General features: G+C 34.0%; 1 protein-coding gene across 5 annotated transcripts in view; it reads left to right on the forward strand.

Annotated features, from left to right (window-relative positions):
• Window positions 1–512: 512 nt before the first annotated feature.
• The window catches only part of LOC130817800 (uncharacterized), a 38788-nt gene continuing 20026 nt past the window's right edge, over window positions 513–19274 (forward strand). For 3 of the 5 annotated variants that reach the window (XM_057683703.1, XM_057683705.1, XM_057683704.1), the window contains exons 1-21: window positions 513–830; window positions 3318–3503; window positions 6013–6102; window positions 9205–9278; window positions 9392–9547; window positions 9745–9859; window positions 10047–10102; window positions 12521–12575; window positions 12665–12721; window positions 12805–12906; window positions 14614–14694; window positions 14779–14831; window positions 17334–17403; window positions 17550–17613; window positions 17806–17954; window positions 18046–18173; window positions 18250–18307; window positions 18473–18570; window positions 18848–18932; window positions 19058–19123; window positions 19201–19260. In XM_057683703.1, coding sequence (XP_057539686.1) covers window positions 726–830; window positions 3318–3503; window positions 6013–6102; window positions 9205–9278; window positions 9392–9547; window positions 9745–9859; window positions 10047–10102; window positions 12521–12575; window positions 12665–12721; window positions 12805–12906; window positions 14614–14694; window positions 14779–14831; window positions 17334–17403; window positions 17550–17613; window positions 17806–17954; window positions 18046–18173; window positions 18250–18307; window positions 18473–18570; window positions 18848–18932; window positions 19058–19123; window positions 19201–19260 — 1908 coding nt within the window. In that variant the 5' untranslated portion in view covers window positions 513–725. Of the gene's footprint in view, window positions 831–3317; window positions 3504–6012; window positions 6103–9204; window positions 9279–9391; window positions 9548–9744; window positions 9860–10046; window positions 10103–12520; window positions 12576–12664; window positions 12722–12804; window positions 12907–14613; window positions 14695–14778; window positions 14832–17333; window positions 17404–17549; window positions 17614–17805; window positions 17955–18045; window positions 18174–18249; window positions 18308–18472; window positions 18571–18847; window positions 18933–19057; window positions 19124–19200; window positions 19261–19274 lie in introns of those variants that run through there. The other 2 variants (XM_057683707.1, XM_057683706.1) reach the window with 2 other exon arrangements.

A 19274-nucleotide genomic window follows, 5' to 3' on the forward strand; every position in this document is an offset into this window, starting at 1 on the left:
GTTCATGGAGACTTGGTCTATTTCATGGTTATGTTGGATAAAGGTGGATTGATAGAGCAAAGGGTCACGTTTTTTTTGCTTCTTTTTCTTCCATTTTTTTACCCCTTCGTATAATAACCTGTATTGATTATAACATAATAAAGTTAAGCAGCGGGCTTTTCGAGAAAAGTCTCTCAGGCCCAGTTTATTAAAGTTTAGTGCATACTCTTATTCTATATTTTTCTTTATGGGCTGACTCAATTAAAGATTGTCTCTCAAAAAGACCGTTTTACACTAGAATTTGGGTTAAGTTAAATAGTAGTTTGTTAAAAATAAAGGAATGTTATTCTTGAACAATTTGTTGAAAAGTAAGTTTATGACCTTGTTTGGTGATTACTTTTAAGTCAACTTGTTTGTTGATTTTGACTTTTGTCTTATTGATTTGTTGTCTTATTGATTTTACAATATGATGATGTAATGCGGTCTTATTATTATTTTTTTCAATATTTAGGGTAAAAACATAAAATTCTAACATTAATTTAATTTTTATTTTATTTTATGGGAAAATTCGTTTAACACCCGTCTTCTCCATCGTCCTCACTCTAAGTTACGCCACTGCAACTCTTTATTTTGGATCTCACTATCAATCTTCTCTTGTATCAACAATGTCAACTCCTTGAATTCTTTTGATCCATCTTTATACAATTCTCAACCATTTCAGAGATTGCGATCTTCGAAAATTCGAGATGGCTTTCATGGCGGTCCTCGAATCAGATCTACGAGCACTCTCCGCTGAAGCTCGCCGTCGTTATCCTGCTGTTAAAGATGGCGCTGAGCACGCTATATTAAAGGTTCCAGTTTAATTTTTGTTATTTTGTATTTTCCTTTCCAACTGTTTGTTTATAGTATTTTTTGGTTTGATTTTGATCCAATTTAGAAAATTTTGTAATGCTGTTCCTTAATGAATATAATTAATTTATTTTATGTTGAGTATTATGGATTTTAGTTGGTACCTAGTAAACTTTCTAAGAAAAATGAGTTGAATTTTGGAGTTCATTTGAAATGTTTTGGATTACTCTGAATAGAATGGTAAAGGTGTAAATATGAAGTTTATCTTAGAGCTACTTTAATTGACACGAAATAATTCCAATGGGAATTTCTAATTCCTTGCAAGTTACTTTCTTTGTGAAATGATTTCTTTTTGTTTGGTTGTATGCAAGAAACTGCAATTGACACATTATTTTGCAGTTAGTGACACCCTTGGTAATTAAATTTCTACACTTTTCCGATATTTCCCGCGTTGTAAAGGGGTAAAAAAACCGCGTTTTAGGCCATATCAAGGGATACCAAATGGTTTCGACCGATATGTAGGCATTACAATTACCGCATCACTTTCGTTACCGCATCACCCTCTTGAATTGGATTCTGAATTCCCATAGGTAGTTTCTTTTCACCTAATTTTCTCTCTTCAATCTGGTAAATTCTAAGTAAAAATATGACTACCATCTTCTCCCACGGTAGTTGGTTTAAAATGTTGGTCGCGTTAATAAGGGTATTAGATTAAGTGGTTGCTAGAGTTTACTCGGCAATGTTAATGGCGTTAAGTGCTTAGTAGTTTCATGCATGTATGATTGTTCTAAGGGCGATGGAGTGATCAAGGAGAATATTCATTCAAATTTGTAACTGGGTATTAAACTAGAGAGTACAAAGGAATGCAAATGGTACATAACTAATTCTCTTCCCTTTTGCGAATGATAAAACAACTCTTTTCTTTTCTACTAGAGCTTATCTCTCTTAAGGAAGTTCCTAGTTAAGAGATTTTCTTTCATATTGAGAATATTTATTACTTTATGGAACTGAATTCCCATTTGAAACTCTAGTTAAGACAAAGCTTTCAAGTCTGTTTGTTTTCTTTATTGTTTATTTTGATAAGAGGATCACTTTGTTGATGTTTTGTTATATATTTTCTTAGACTCTTAGGCTCAGGGTTCCATGGCCATTGTATTTATTTTTCCATAGGATTGTTTAAAATCTACCTCGCACAACCAATTCTAATGAATCCAAAATGGATGACACAAGGCTGGTACATTGAAGTATGGAGGATTGGCAATTTGAATTTGATGATTCATTTGAATTTAGAAAGGTGTAAAGCAATGCTTTCCAAAAGGATCTAGCTTGTGACAAGGGTAGGGTTTTCTTGAGACTGGATTGCTGAGTAAAGCAATGCTTGATTTGGCCTAGATTTCCTTTTGTATTAGAGAAGTCCTTTTCTGTTCTTTTTGATATTTTAAGAACTATCTCACACCTCCCTAGAAACATATTACAATCCTATCTTTACACAAAGGAAGTATAAAACTTAAGTATTATATACTAGTAGAAGTTTGGAGACCTTATTTAAGCAGAAGCTCAGTATTGGCCCATGTTCGATTAAATAGACTATGGTGGGACTTTATTTATTTTACTAATACGTTTGATTTGATTGGTTCTAAATTTGAATGGAATAAGGACTCTACTATATTGCAAATTTTTGGAAATCGGTGGTTCCATGTTTAACATCAACTAGTTTTGACATGTAAACTAATTTTTTGCCTTAGCATATTTCGATGAATCCATATAGGGCCCAACTTCTTTGGACTTTATCTAATAATAATAGACGGTATAAGGCAAATGCGGAAATGCCCCATAAAATTGGCTGAGTTTCAGTTTCTATTCTATCTCTTTTCTGTTTTTCGTTATTCTTTTTCTTTGCCCATTATTTATTTTATTTGTTAGTTTTTTTGTTACTCTTGAGAGTTCTGGTAGTTTCTTTTCATGCCTATGTGTTCCGGAGTATTAATAAACTGTTTTATTTGCTCAAATTTCCAATGAGCTGGGGTGATTTCTGAGTACGAAATGTCGTTGATTGTTGTAGAAGATATTTACTGAGAATTATTTATCATTTATCTGCTTGAACTGTTGTCAATCCCATCATCATGCAATTTTTGAAGTTTACCAAAGAACCGACTAAAGAAAAAGTGAGGAGTATTATCTTAGTTAAATATCATTAGCTCATATACTTGAAGCAATTAATCCTATACTGTTGTTGCATACTTCTTCGAGTTTGATACTAACTTTTATATGTGATGGAAACAAAAGATGCTATGTTTTGTTTTTAACTGCTTAATTCGTATGTTCTTAAATCTCCTTGCTTGGGCTTTTAAGCACTGTCAAACTGAACTCCAAATTTTTATACCCTGGCTTCCATTGTCAATCTTATTGATTGGGTTCTTATCCGAGCTATTCACTTTTATGTTCTTGATAACATTTTGAGATATATTTGTTTTTGAAAATTTATTCAGCTTCGGTCATTATCAAGTCCGAGTGAAATTGCTCAAAATGAGGATATTTTGCGAATCTTTTTGATGGCTTGTGAGGTCAAAACTGTGAAGCTAAGTGTTATTGGACTTTCATGCCTTCAGAAGTTAATATCTCATGATGCTGTTGCTCCCTCTGCATTAAAGGAGATACTCTTTACCTTGAAAGAGGTAAGTGATACTTTATTGATGGTATTTGCTATATGATGTTCGAATCTAATTTGAAATTGCTATATTTGAACATATGAATATATCATAGGGGTTTCTCTACATAAAAGATAGACATTTGGATTAGTGACATGACTCCTGTTTAATAAGAATCTGTGTGCAAGCTGCTGTTCTCTGTTGTTCTGTATAGATGAGATCTTGTTAGCGCTTTTCTGAGATTCTTTCTTAAGGTTGCATCCATTTGGGTACACCTCAAAAACGTTACATGGACAGGGACAAAAACAACTCAGGAAATGGCATTAAAGTGGGTAGAGCACACTATTAAGTGAATTATCCCATGTTGTCCTTCGTATGATGACGAGTGTCAAGCTTAGTTTTTTGAAAATGCGCCTGAGGTGCCCATTGCTGTGTGCCTAGGGATGTTGATGAGCCGATACAGTTGTGAACTACTAGGAAACAAGCTCAATACTCGTTAATCAAGTAAACAAACGATCCTTAAAAAAATTTTGAGGCTCATTTAGTACACAAGCCTAACTCGAACAACTTTGTGTTCGGCTCGTTTATGCTTTATGGTCACGATCTCGTTTGTGCTGGTGTATGATCTTATTCTAAATTGTTTGAACTTTGCAAAAGATATAACTTTAGTTATCCTAAAAATAACGTGTCAAATATTTTCACATGTGAAATAAAAGGAGTTCAGATAATCAAGCAAACAGTATATCTAAAGATTCTAAACAAACAACATTTTCAAAATCTCATTAGGATCTATAGATTTGAACATAAGACACATAATAAACTTGTTATTGATATATATGCTCGTTTAAATTTGGTTCAAGCTCGATACATTCAAACGTAGCTCGAGCTTGAATTTATACGAGCCCATTGAATATATAGAAAAACTTTGCGAGCATAACTTGAACAGTGCACACTGAAGAAAATTTTGTTTTTTTGGGCATTTATCCTCGTTCTTGGAGACACCCTATGCATACAAGACCAGACAGAAACGCTTCTTGTCTTTTAATACTGAAATATCAAGTGAATTATACTCCCTCCCATTCACAATTATTATCCCATTTGTTTGGGCACAAATATTAAGGAATTAGAGGGACCACCTAAAATGGTGGGTCATATGTGCAATTAAGAGGAATCAATTAAACTGATTAAAATTTAATCATTCTTCTATTTCTAAGTAAACCCAAAAGGAAAACATCATTTTGAACGAAAATCATACTAAATTTATACCAAAATCAAGAATTACATGTACAGAATTGCATATACAAAACTTCAAATCAAACTAAATTACAGAACAAAAATGAAAAAAGACTAAATTACATGTACAACACAAAATCAGATCTTTGCAAACTAAGAACAACAACCCAAACTAAGAACAAAAATCAAATTTTTAACAACAACCCAACCTTAGAAAAATGAAAATGGACTAAATTAAAAACCTAAAAATGAAAAATTCAGAACAAAATCAGATCTAGAAGACGAATAAAGGAAGAACAACAGCCGTCACAATAATTAGGGCTTTTACACCAAAATCGCCAGAAAAAAAAGATCTAGGAAAAAATTAGGGCTTTTATCAAAGATGAACAAAAGATGAAGAACGGAGAAGAAGAAGATGAAGAACGAAGAAGAAGAAGAAGATGATGAAGATGAAGATGAAGAACGAAGAACAAGAAGAAGATGATGAAGATGAAGAACGAAGAACAAGAAGATGAAGATGAAGAACGAAAATGAAAAATGAAGAAGAAGATGAAGATGAAGAACACAAAATATATATCAAAATCAGATGAAGACCACGACGATGAAGATGAAGATTGATGAAAATGAAAATGAAGGCTGATGAAGAAGAAGACTTATGAAGATGAAGGGTCACATTGAAAAGTTAGGGAGTTTGGGTTTTTAGAAGAAGGTGAGAGAATATAATAAAGGAGGGAGTAGTTAATTAGGTGGGTATTAGGGGGTTTATTATAAGGTTTTAATTGTTTGTTTAGAGATTTAATAAAATTAATTGAGGGTATTTTTGTAATTTAAAGGGTAAAACGGTAAAAAAAATCATGACTAAAAATAAAAATGGGACATTTGAGGTGAATTTACCCAATAAGGAAATGAGACAATAGTTTGAATTGGAGGGAGTATGTGCTAAATAGTTCTTCCCCACTTCCTTTATCTGAATTTGAACTTCCTAAGTTAATTTGGCACCGATACAATTTGTGGAAAGGGAGGCATTACCCTTTGGTCATCTAGGGCCCACTCTATCTCAAACTTAGGTGTATGTTGTCAATTAATTCCCTAGAGATATAAATTCTTTTTTAGATTTCTATTTCTGCATGGAGGATGCAAATAGTGACTATCTTGTTGAATGTTGTGACATGCATGGTTTCTAGGCTATTTTGTTCAATTTGAGATATGATTGGATTCTGCATGAAAAAGGACTATATTGACTGTATTGTTGAATGCTAATCTCAATGGTTTTTTCCTTTTGATGATTGTTAATTTTGTACAGCATGCTGAAATGACTGATGAGACTGTTCAACTGAAGACTCTACAGACAATATTGATAATTTTCCAGTCCCATATGCATCCAGAAGACGAGGTGATATTTCATATTTTTACTTCATTTGAACTTTTAAAGTATACTCTTTTAAAATTTTCTAACGTCTGTTTGTTATACTTCTGCCAATGGTCTGTTTATGAAACTTAATTCCTACATGTGTGTCTTTAAATATTTGGATTATGAAAGAGGTGATATGGTAACTGGTTGATTACTTGTGTTATAGATATATATACAAGGGTTTAGGTGTCATACTCACAAAATAGTATTTGCCTTTTGGTTTTTTATATTCTCTGCTTCGTTTTGTCTCCATTGTACTTAACTATGTAAATGTTACTTGTGTTTCATACTAAAAAATAGTGTCTAGTTGAAGTAAAGCAAACTTGTAAACTAATTTTTTAGCCAATAAGTTTCTTTGCACTCAATTTATTTGGAAATAAAAGTTCTTTGCAAGTTAAATTGTATAAGTGCTTTGAGCTTATTAAATTCAATGCTATTCAGAATTTAAGGCATGTTATGAATCATTATGATGTGATGACAAAACTATTACATTTGCAATTGTTTTTGTTAGAGTAGTGTTAAAATTAAGGGAAATCCCTTCTGGTAACTCTCTAAATTCAAAATTTCCACATGGTAGACAATTTTTTAATTTTTTTTAATTTTGAGTTTTTATTCATATGGTAACCCTATTGGTTCATATTGGCTTGCAATCTGATCTTATTCACAAATGACATTTGATTGGTTTTGTTTCACGAGTCATTAACCATTAAGCACCAAAATATCCAAAACTTGTGCATGACAACTCAAATTGGTGTGATTTTTCGTTTTCCTAATCTACAATATATATCAAAGTACGCAAGAATATGGTGGAGACAAAAAGTGGCGATTTGGAGACCAAAGAGCCACATTATTTTGAGTCTTTCTACAGAGGTTTTAATGTTTTAATGGTTGATGACTCACTAAACGAGAGAAATTTAATGTCATTTGTGAATAAGGTCATTGTGCAAACCAATTTGAAACTAGAGTAAAAAAACTTAGTTTGCCATGCGGAAATTTTGAAACTAAAGGGTTACCATAAGGATTTCCCTAAATATATTGGACTTGAATTTATAATGCACGCTTAGAGCTTGTTTGGCTGATAGTAACTAGCATAGGAATTTGAACGTCCTAAGAAATGCCAAAATGAATTGTGTTTGGTTAGCAATTTAACTTAGAAATTTAATCACTTAGGAATTTTACGAGGAAAGTCATATCTTAGCAAAAACTACTTCCTGTGTTAAATTAACTTTAATGTCAACCAAATGAGTCCCTAGTCTCTTCCCAATGCGTGTGGCATAGTGCAATAGGAGGCGCTAAAGAAAAACATCCAAAATTTATTTTGGGCTATTAGCCCCCAAGAGGCTCCTAAGGGAAGGGAGTGGCTTTTGCCTTCTTGAATTAAGAGTATGGCATTAGACATTTTATGGATGCAATGAACATGCTAAAACTATAATATTGATTACAACATTTTATTACCCCTAAGCTCCTAATGCGGGGTTTAAGGGTTAAGATCTAATTACTCAACCTTACCTTTGCAAATACAATGTTTCCGATTGACCCTTGATAGCTACTTTAGAGGTGTAAATATTTTAAGTATTTTTGATTGGGATATCATGCGAACAGGGTGTGCCACTATGGTCAAAGAGAATAGCGCTTTGCCATTAGACCAAAACTACTATATGGATCTATAAAGGATCAAAAATGTTTTTTGAAGAGAAAATTGACGAAAGGTGGGCATAACTGAGATGCACATGTTAAGATGGGTGAGTCATGAGTGGACATATTCTAAAGGATACAATTTGAAGTAAAGACATAAGATTGAGTCTTGTAGTCGGATGTATCAAGTGTAAAATCATAGAAAATTGTTTTTGTTGGTCAGAGTGCAAAGGAGACCACCGATTAGAAAAGTTGAAGGTTGAAACTTTGAGGAGCTTAAAAAGGGAAGATGTAAGCTTATGATGATGCAAATAATAAGTTAGTAATGGCATGAAAAATTGGGGTTTGCAAGATCATATGACTATAGATATGAAATGGATGGAGAGGAAAATATATTTACAATCATTTGAATTGGTGTTCTTGCTGTACTAGAAATATAAGCCAATGATAAGGGCCGACGATAATATACTCTTTGATAAAGACAATCTCTCACATTGATCAGTTTTGGTTCATGTGGTGGACCTTATATAGTTGCGTTAAGGCTTTGAAAATGGTGATATAGTGACTTGGCTATCCTAGGTGGCGTTCCTTGTGCTCTTGATTTTTTTTTGAAATAGGATCAATTTAACTCTCTTGCGCTGTTGTGTTTTTAAAAATATTGAAATAGTTCAAGTATATCTTGGGTCCTTATTTTTGTTTCTTGAGTTAGGTTGGTACAACAACATTTAATAGTTTTAGGATGGTTGGCATTGATTTTTGTCTATTATGGATCTTCTTTATTAGTTGGTTTTTATATCATGATTAGTATGAGGTGCTGTGGCAATTGAAATGCATAGTGTGTTGTTGGAAAATAAAATACAATACTATTAGAATTTTAATTAATGAGTTGTTTCTAAATCATGTATAATATCTATTAGTTATTTAAGGTATCTTTTAGTTAGTTAGAATATATATCTTTCCCTATAAATAGGAAATTAGTTAGGACTCGCTATTATAAATAGAGGTCATTGGATATGGATCAAAATATACAAAACACAAGCAATAAAATAAATATTTTTAAGAAACTTGTTATCTCTGTCTATCAAAATTATCTTGTCAATGGTTTATTAGGTGACCTTGAATTCTGTTTATATACTTTAGGTTCGACCGTCGATAGATAACATAAAAAATTCACGATGGATCTTTGATTTTGGATGCATATTTAGAGTTGATTCTTCATTATTAAGGATAAATTAGAATTAAAATGCATTATGCACTGATTGGTTTGTGTTTTTCACCTTATGTATCAAAATCAAAGCTTGTGGCTAAAGCTTTAGTGAATTTTTTTTTTTTTTTTTTTTTTTTTAAATTATTTTTTAAAATTTTTTTTTCTCTTCCGATTGTAGTTCTACCTTTGCGTAATTGTAGAAGTATTTGGGAATCCTTATCGTATGTCTATGTTTTTCTTAGGAAAGTACGGCTCAAGCCCTTGGAATTTGTCTTCGGCTGCTAGAGAGTACTCGGTCTTCCGACAGTGTACAAAAGTGAGTTAAATTTCTGATTGTAGGTTCTTCGCCATCTTTTCATTTATTAGTATATGTTTCCAATTTGCTTCTTTATTTACTCATCCCCTCCAAATTACATTATCATTCACCAGTACTGCCGCAGCTACCTTTAGACAAGCAGTGGCCTTGGTTTTTGATCATGTGGCCAATGCAGAGTCACTTCCTTCAGGAAAAGTCAGTTCTGGAGGTCAAATCTTTCGCTCAAGTTCTGTTACAGGAGATGTTAGCCGCAGCATCCATCGTTCAGAGTACGCATATTTCTTCTGGTTATTTTTCCATTCTCATTGTGGCATTTAATTCTAGTTCTGTGACTGGAGAAGGAAAATTTTGCCTCATATTGGCAAGGAAGAAAGTCATTTACTTGTTCTACTAGTGCATTTTGATCTATTTCTACGTGTTTTTTTGTTCGTTTGCATTAGCACCTTACTGATTGGGGTATTGACAGCGAGTATGATACAGTAACTGGAGTAACACCTATCACTAGGGAAAGCCTTACCAAATCTGGAACAGTTGGGCTTCGTTTGCTTGAGGATCTCACAGCTCTTGCAGCAGGTGGATCTGTATGTGCTGATTTGAAGCTTGAAATTTTTTCTTACTTGTGTTTACATTAGGAAGTTTACTTGAGTCTAAATCTAAATCTTGCTAAAAATGAAGATGTCTTTTGGTCTAATATGATTAAAATGCTCTCTGTTATTGAAGCCTTTGCTATCAATTGCTTGTAAATAACCCTTCAACAATGTGTTTCAGGCAACTTGGCTACACATAAGTTCGGTTCAACGATCATTTGCCCTTGATATACTTGAGTAAGGAATTTACTTTCTTTTGCTGCCTAATATTGTCATTTAATGTGTTGCTATGGTAGAGACATGCAGGGATTAAATTTTATTTTATATTTGGCTGGGTTGCATTGCACTACAGTGAATGAATGATCACAATCTGGTTAGTGAACATATATGGATTGTGGATGGTATTTGTGCCTTGTGACATCTAGCATGAAATTGGATGATAGATTGAATAAGCCATATGTGTTTAAGGACTACAAGGTCTACATCACAACAATCTTACATTTCCCCATTGCCACTTAATGGCTCCCGGTTGCTACTTCACCATACATGAAAATTTTCATGGTTTTACGAGCTATATTAATTTATTCTGTTACAACGTCACGTAGTCAACACATTATTTGTCATCTTCCTTTATGTTAGTTTATTACAATGTACGTGAATATGCTCAGTCCACTACATAAATCGTGTAATATTTTCTTAAATCTTTGTTACCTTGCAAGGCTGAGGATTTGCTTTTTACTAGATAAAATTTGGAAAATAATAAAAGAAAAAATTGGAGGACACAGATTCCTATAAATTGTAACTAGATGGCCATTTGCTTCTAATATTTATTGTAAGAGAATCCTGAATAATCAACATTGAGTTGCACCAATGTGAAATAAGATCTATTATACCATCCCACGAAACCTAAAACTAGCAATTAGCTAAAATAAACTAATTCTTATTCTTCTCTTCTCTTTCTTCCATTTTCTCCCCGTCTTCATCTTATTATTCCTCCAGTTGACTTTTTGAGGAAGCAAAACCAAGTGAAGATGATAGAAATCAACCTCATGTTCTTGCTCCAAAGATCTTTCCCTTTCAAAAGTAATTTCAGTTCCATCTCCTTTCAAGAGCTTTATTGGGTATCTACTCCTCCCCCCCCCCCCCCCCCCCCCACACACACACATAAAAACATGGGCCAATTTATTTTCTTTGGAACAAATACCAAATGGATAAAGATAACCCCATCATTATCTATTATACCATCCCACAAACCCCGGGAATCTTGCACTAGTAGTGTAATTTCTCAACATCCTCCCATGACTGCCTAACCTTAAAACCAATTAAATTACTAAAAAGCTTTCATTTCTGGCATATTTAGCTGGCTGATGTTGCAACAAAGAAACATTTGTGTAATTTGCTTAATATTGACATAATTTGGTGACATTCTTTTTGCACATACCCTCAAAATAAAGTATCGAGTAAAGGCAGGCGTATGTTAGATAAGTATAGAAGAGGTTGAGCCATTGAGCTGCTGAGGATGAGCAACAGAAACTTAACGCGAAAGAAGTTACATAGGAGGTCTCGTGCTTTGTAAAAGATGTTGCTTAAGAGTTCTAATGGATATCATCGTAGCAGAAAGGACTTAGACACTAACAAAACATTGGGAAGTGATAGATAATGAAGCAGAAAAATGTAAGTTTTGGGGGGGGGGGGGGGGGAGAGAAAAGAGGATTTTATTTGAATATGGGAAAGAGGAAGATTTGAAAGAAGGAAGAATCAATTTTTTTTGTCTGTTTTTCCCCCCCTTTTCTCTCTCTAATGTGCAGGATAGGATAAAATTGTTGGAGGGAGCCGTATCTGAATTCTTTTGTTGAACCTGAAGGTAGAATGAGATTTTCAAGTTTTAACAATTTCAACTTCAAGAGATTTATTCATGGAAGAATGATGGTGATTGGTGGAGGATGGAATGTCAAGGGATAGTGAAGAACTGAAGAGTGGTAGTCGGTAACGTGAACTAAGGAGAAGATATGACAGAAGGAAGGTAGTGATCTTTCCATCAAATCTGAAGAAATTTTTAAAAATCAGGAAGTAGAGGTGATTGCAAAGAAGCTTGGATTGTGGAATAAGGTTAAATAAAATGAGCCATCTTCAACTTCCTGCTATAAATTACTTGAAAACTTTGGATTGGCTGGGATGTAAATGTTTCTAAAAGTTTGATGGTTTAAATCTGAACTACTTAATCTGTGTACTTTCCAAATAAGTTTGTTTTGTGCTCTAAGTTATTAATTTGTCACTTCGCTGGTAGCTGGCAGCCTTAAATTGAGTGGCTTCATAATGTGACTGTAGTCTATTCAAACAAGATAGCTATCTTAGCTCCTTTAAAGCGTGACCAATAGGATACACGTGGCCTTGTTTTTGCACTATGGAAGAGAGTCTCCAACCACCACTGGTGGCTATTACTGATTTGATCTCATGACAACCTTATCTAATGCAGGGCCTACTCATTGTTTTCTGTCTGATACACATCCTTTTTAATTTATTAATACCATTTTGATTTTTTATTTTTCAGTCTTACCTTATGTATCTGGGTGCTATTGAGTTTTGATACCTGCATAATCAGTAAGACCAATTTTGTCTAGCAATCGGTGCTAATTCTATTTATCTGTGGTTCAGGTTTGTCCTGTCGACTTATGTGGCTGTTTTCCGAACGCTGATTCCGTATGAGCAGGTAATCATGTGCTTTACTTTTCACCTTCTTGCTTTAGGTCAATAGATCTGGTCAACTTTAAGCGTAAAAGGGTTGCTTCAATGATGCAGGTTTTGCGTCATAAGATATGTTCTTTACTGATGACTTCTCTTCGCACCAATGCTGAGGTAACATCTTCTTGTTTATGTTATGATTGTACATCATATAATCCCAAATTTGTGTATGTAAATTATCTTGTTCATTCTGTCAGATTGAAGGAGAAGCAGGAGAGGCTTTCTTTCGTCGCTTGTTATTGCGTTCAGTTTCTCACATTATTAGGCTTTACAGTTCATCCTTGATCACTGAATCTGAGGTACGGTTATTTATTCTGTTAGCTTATTTTATGTTTAAGGCATTATTGAAATTAAAACTACTTCATTAATTCAAGGCTGTTTCCCCTACAAATTGTTTTCTTGCTTTAGGGACTAGCTTCCCTTTACATGAATGATTCGTTGATGCATAGGGACTAGCTTCTCTTTTCATGAATGATTCACTGTTGCATAGCGCAATAACAAGGCCGCATCGCATAGGTCACGTTGTAAAGGTTTTCAAAAATACCGAACCAATATTTTCTGTATTGTAAAGGAGTAAAAATAACTGTATTTTGGCCCTTTTCAAGGGGATATCTCATTTTTTTCGGCCGATATTTGAGTTAGAGAACCACATCACTCTCGTTACCGTATCATTGTGCGTTACAACGATCGCGACTGTTACTGCATTTTTACGCATTTTACACTATGCACTGGTGTATTCTCTGAGTGGAATGGAAGGGTAATATGATATAGGGGAACTATGTTTTATAATAATAAGGTTGAAGGAGACATGCGAGTATAGTAGGTTTGGGTGTTTAATATATAATGGATAGTAGAGAGGGTGATTACTCGTAAGTGATTACTGGTATGATCATAAGGGTATATAGCTGATGCACTTCTCTGAATGTGAAATCATGTTGTTGGAAATCCATTTAAATGGTATCTTACCTCTGATTGTCTTTACTTGTACAAAAATATTGGAGTTGGTGCAAATTTGCATATGATAGTTGGCTTGCAAGTTTCATTTTCATACTTATTTCTATGTCTACCATTTCTGTTTTCTCTATAATGATTCTATTTCAGATTTCAAATGATAGTATTTGTGGTATGGATCCTGTTGTTGATTCTTGATAGGGAAGTTCTGTTATCAGTTTGTGATTTGCATGTGAAGCTAAAGCATCAGAATATATGTAATAGGAACATTAGTATATGAAGCATAGTGTTGAAAACAAGGCCACATTGTAGCATATTGTACTGATACTATCCGCATTATGAAGGTGTAAAAAATGCTTTTTAGACTGTTTCAAGGGATATGTCAGCGTTATATCCGAATATTTAGTGATATGACTACCGAGTTATGTTGTCATTGTATCACAGTGACCGTTACTATAATCACAACCAAAACCATATTCTTGCACTATGATTGGGAATTCATCATTTTAATTCGGTGAGTTTGTGGTATGAATCAGATTCATTTGGATCTCATCATAGGTTTTAATAAAGTTGTCACACTGGTTTTACAAGAAATGAAGGGGGTCTTTTATCTGTTGTCACCCTTACCCATCATCTAACATTGTTCACACCGTTGCATTAATGGGTTATTTATTCTTTTAACTTTTAACTATTCTACCTTTATAAAGGTTTCAGACTTTCAGTTATACGATACCAACCAAATTTCATTTGGCTACCTTTCTATTTTGTTTCTCACAAGGTCTTTCCTTATTGACCAGATTCGTGAAAAAGTGGTTTCTTTTCTGTTTGCTTATTTCTTTTCCCTTATGTGTTCCTGTTATTTTTGTATGTATGTTTGTGCTGTTTGTGGATTGATGAAGCAAAATCCTACAATTTTTATGTGTCCACACCAGTCACCTTAGTCATTCTGCTCGATAAAGCCTCTATCAATCCTTGCTTTTGTTACTTAACACAGGTAATGTTCTGTTTATAGTAGTGAAGATATACTGTGTAACTCTTTCCACTTCTCTTGGCAGGTTTTTCTGAGTATGTTAGTGAGGGTTACAACTCTTGATCTGCCATTATGGCACCACATTCTTGTTCTTGAAATTTTGAGGGTATGTTAAATATGTTACTAATGGTGGTATTCCATTGTTAACTTTATGTGTAGTGTCTATCCATAATATTTTTGCTTATGACAGGGCTTTTGTGTTGAGGTGCGAACCATGCGAGTTCTTTTTCAGAATTTTGATATGTAAGTTATAGAACCACTATTTTCTCTAACTATGTTTGATTGCATTGATTTGATTTTCATGCTTGCTAGACAAGATTAAATTAAATTGGATAATGATTTGTCTCTTCATAGCTTCCTTCTTTTTGTAAAACTCTTTGATGAATGAGTAAAATGGAGGTCTGGGGACATAACAGCATAGCTCGTCCCTCAATTTCTCGTTATCGCGAGCAAGACTTTTGGAGAGCATTCTCTTTATTTGTTTCAGATAGAGGAAGTATAATTCTTTGCCCCTCTTAAAAGTTAAACCATTTACAATATTTCCTTTTTCTAAAGCTGATTTTCTGTGTACAAGGCAATATCGACTTCAGGTTCCCTCTTGATATTGAGACAAATTGCTAGAGACTACAAATAACTTGTGTGCAACCAATTAGTTTTTGGATAAATAGTATTCTTATTGTAGGGAACTTCATCATGCACTTGGCAATTTTGAAATTGAGCTTTCAATATTAAAATCGTACCTTAAATCATGCTGAAGGACTTTTAATTCATTTTCACCCTAGACCAATATGCGATCTCAGAAAAATCTCTTTGATATCTCACGATATACTAGGTTCTTGTTGTTCCACCAGTAGAGAACGGAGAGCCACTAGTGAAAGAATTTGGTCATACAAACAACCAATTGAAATTCCTCCATTTTTTTGCTAAGGGGAGCCTGGCCGTATGGAAAATGGAAATTGAGGCAATAGGCTGGGTTTTAGATGTATGGTTTAATTGAAATGATATGGTTTCAGATTTGGGGAACTTGAGATGGGTGTAATAGAGATTACATCACAACAACAATGTTAAAATTTAATCTCAATATAGGGAGTTGGCTACATGAACCAAAATAAATCAATGAGAGGTTGTGAGTAGTACATATTATAGTTTATTTGGCCTATCTTATACTAATCTTTATAAGAAAATATATTCTCATCCATTTAGATTTTCCTCTATTCATTCCCGTCTATTGTCATATGCTTCTTTAGTCCTCATTCTTCTTGTCATTCTTCACTCTTGTTATCTAGCTACTTTGATCATGTGATGTGCAAACTCACCTTCCAGCCAATGTTCATGCGACACGATCTAGAGAAATGGTATGTAGAGAAGAGGAGAAAGGGAAGATGGATGATGAGAAAGAGAGAAAGTGGATTGAGAGTCATAAAGAAAGGGAAGGAATTAGATGAGAGCTGTCTTTAGTTTTGGAGTAATTTATAATTGAGACAGGTCACAACTCATTTATTATAAAAAAGAGATTTGTTGTCTTTTTTTCATCTCCTCTACACATATCTTGGGAACATTCGTTACTCCTATTTCCTACGTCTATTATAGTTTCAATAGTTAATTCATTTATAACAAAAAACTTTTTTATTTATATTATTATTTGAAAACTCCAAAAAAATATAATATAACTTCAAATTCAAAACCTGGAATATCTATATTTGTGGACAAATCTGGATTTTAGACCTTTTCAAACAATTACTCAAGTCCTCAAAATTTAAACTTGAAAATCCAACACTCGAATTCCTCACTTGACTCTCAGTATCACACTTTTGGTGTACTTTTACAAATTCGAAGCTCCTCGAAGTTCCAACTTTTAACCGGTGCAGTTTCCAATCCATGCACAAGTGGAGAGATTGACAATTTTCCAATCATGATTGTTCATTTGGTCTACATCAAGCAGTTGCTTTGTGCAAGACACAAAATGATGTGGGTATGGTCATGGGATCCGGATCTGACACTATCATGGGAACTTGGGCACGTCATTGCTTGAAGCACACCATTATAAAAGTTTTTACTTATACAGAAGGTAGGTGGGGAGAGAAAGAAGGAGGTTGAAGAAAGAGAAAGTCAGAGAGCAAGAGGGAAAAAAGAAGCCAAACAACTGATTCTCATCTCCTTATATTTTATTGTAGCCTCCCTCATGACTACTGAATCCTTCTATGTTATTTTTCTTTCTAAATTTTTCTTTGTTACTCTTATCACTAAAAGGGTAAGGTTGCTTACATCTGATCCCCCCAAACTCCACCTAGGAGCCACTTAGACATTGGATACTAGAATGTTGTTGTTTCTAATTTTTTTTCTTTCATTTATTTTCTCTTTTGTAACCTTTCACTGTCCCACAGTATGCTTTTCTCTCTTTTTCCACCTACCAACAGAAATACAAATGAAGTTAAATTTCATCCTTGTCTTCTTTCCACATGATCATAAGATTAATTTGCTGTTCGTTGTTTATTTTTGTTATTTTATACGATCTTTTAAAAGAGATTTTTATCTTTCTTATAAATTGTTGCTTGAATTTTTAGTACTTAATTATATTATACTTTTAGAAATCTTTATAATAACATATAGTAAACTTTTTTACAAAAACTACATGTACTCACTGCCGTTTCCATATCCGTCTCCATGTGCAAATTTCGGGTGATTTATTTATAAACATCCAAAATATGTACATATTCCTGATTCTACTTAAACCTGAACTTCTAGGAACCCGAGCAACACAAATGTTGTGGAGAATATTGTCAAAGCTCTTGCTCGTGTTGTCTCAAGTTTACAGGTAATATTTGCATGTATTTTTGCTCCGCTTTCTCAAATTCATTCATATTCATTCTATGTATCAGTATTTTTCTTCTATTCATACGCTGTAATGAACTGACCTAAATAGGTTTTTGAGTGGTATTGACGCATAATTTGATGGTTAAGGTTCAAGACACAAGTGAAGAAAGTTTGGCAGCAGTCGCGGGGATGTTTAACAGCAAAGCAAAAGGTGATTACTCAAGTTTGATGAATTAAGAGTTGATTATGCTTGAATATCGATAGAATTCTTGTGCTGCATAGTTTATGGAGTTTTTTTTTTGCTGTTTTCCTACTTTTCTTTCTGTATTCAGAAACTTCTTTGAATCTAGATCTATATTTCACAGTCCGGCTTATTCTGTTGCGTAACCTTCTATTATGATAGGTATTGAATGGATCTTGGACAATGATGCATCTAATGCTGCTGTATTAGTTGCCAGTGAAGCTCATGCAATCACATTAGCTATAGAAGGTCTATTAGGTGTTGTGTTTACTATTGCTACTTTGACAGATGAAGCTGTAGAAACGGGAGAGGTAACTTCTGTTGGTTTCTGGAAGTTTTTAATTGTCTCAATTGGAATTTCTCACCTTCGTGTTTTAATTCTTGATTAATGTTTGGTTCCAGCTTGAATCTCCGAAATCTGTGTCTGAACCTCCAGCAAAGTTGACTGGGAAGACAGCATTTCTATGTTATTCAATGGTTGATTCTCTGTGGTTGATGATTCTTGATACCCTCTCCCTAGTTTTGGCAAGGTAGGATGCTTTACTGTCAAGTTTTGTTACGTTGATGTACTTCACTTGTTATTTTAAGTTAAAATTGTCTTGACAGATCTCACGGGGAGGCTATTGTATTGGAGATACTGAAGGGATACCAGGCTTTCACGCAGGTATGATGAAGTAGAAAACATCCTTCGGAATCTTGACTGTTCAGAAATCAACAAATTCTTCTAGTTAGATTTAGGGCCCATTTCACGAAGAGGTTTGCCTTTTTCAGTTTCTTAAGAACCTTTCTTTCTGCCTGTACTCAATCAATGAAATTCTTTTTGTTACAGGCTTGTGGGGTTCTTTGTGCAGTCGAACCATTAAACTCATTTTTGGCATCTCTTTGCAAATTTACTATCAGCGTCCCTAGTGAGATTGAAAAGAAAAGGTTATATTTTTACTGAAATGTCGTTAAGTAAAGTTGCTTTTTCATAGTGGATTGACATTCTAGGTGATCATGTATGGAAAATCCTTGCAGAGTTGGTGCCTGATTGAATTTTTTTCAATATAAGAAAATAAATTAAATTGAAGGAGCTTAGAATGGAAATTTTTATTTTTCCAAATCCCGCTCTTTCTAAGCCAAATGTTTTACATACTTTTTACCTGGATCGAGATCATCTTTTACACTTGTAATATTAATTGATTTCATCTAACTGAATTTGTAGCTCTTTACAATCCCCTGGTTCAAAACGCAATGAGCCTCTCACGGATCAGAGAGATGGCATTATTTTGACTCCCAAGAATGTTCAGGTAAAGAGTCTCCATTTCTTTGTACTTTTCTAGTCTTAACTTTGACTATTCCTTTATCTTAGAAATAGTTTTCTGGAACAAATGATGTTCACTCATATGTGGTCTGATCTTATTCCTTTTTCTAGGCATTAAGGACTCTCTTCAACATTGCTCATCGGCTACACAATATGTTGGGTCCCTCTTGGGTTCTGGTGAGCTGGCATACTAGGTTTAGAAATAAATAAAGCTTAGAAAGTCATTTTTTATCTATTGATTTCGAATCTTGCAGGTATTGGATACATTAGCCGCCTTGGACCGAACTATTCACTCACCACATGCTACTACTCAGGTATTGGTATCGTA

This window comes from Amaranthus tricolor, chromosome 7 (genome assembly GCF_026212465.1).
Source record: "Amaranthus tricolor cultivar Red isolate AtriRed21 chromosome 7, ASM2621246v1, whole genome shotgun sequence".
Classification (NCBI taxonomy): Eukaryota; Viridiplantae; Streptophyta; class Magnoliopsida; order Caryophyllales; family Amaranthaceae; genus Amaranthus; species Amaranthus tricolor.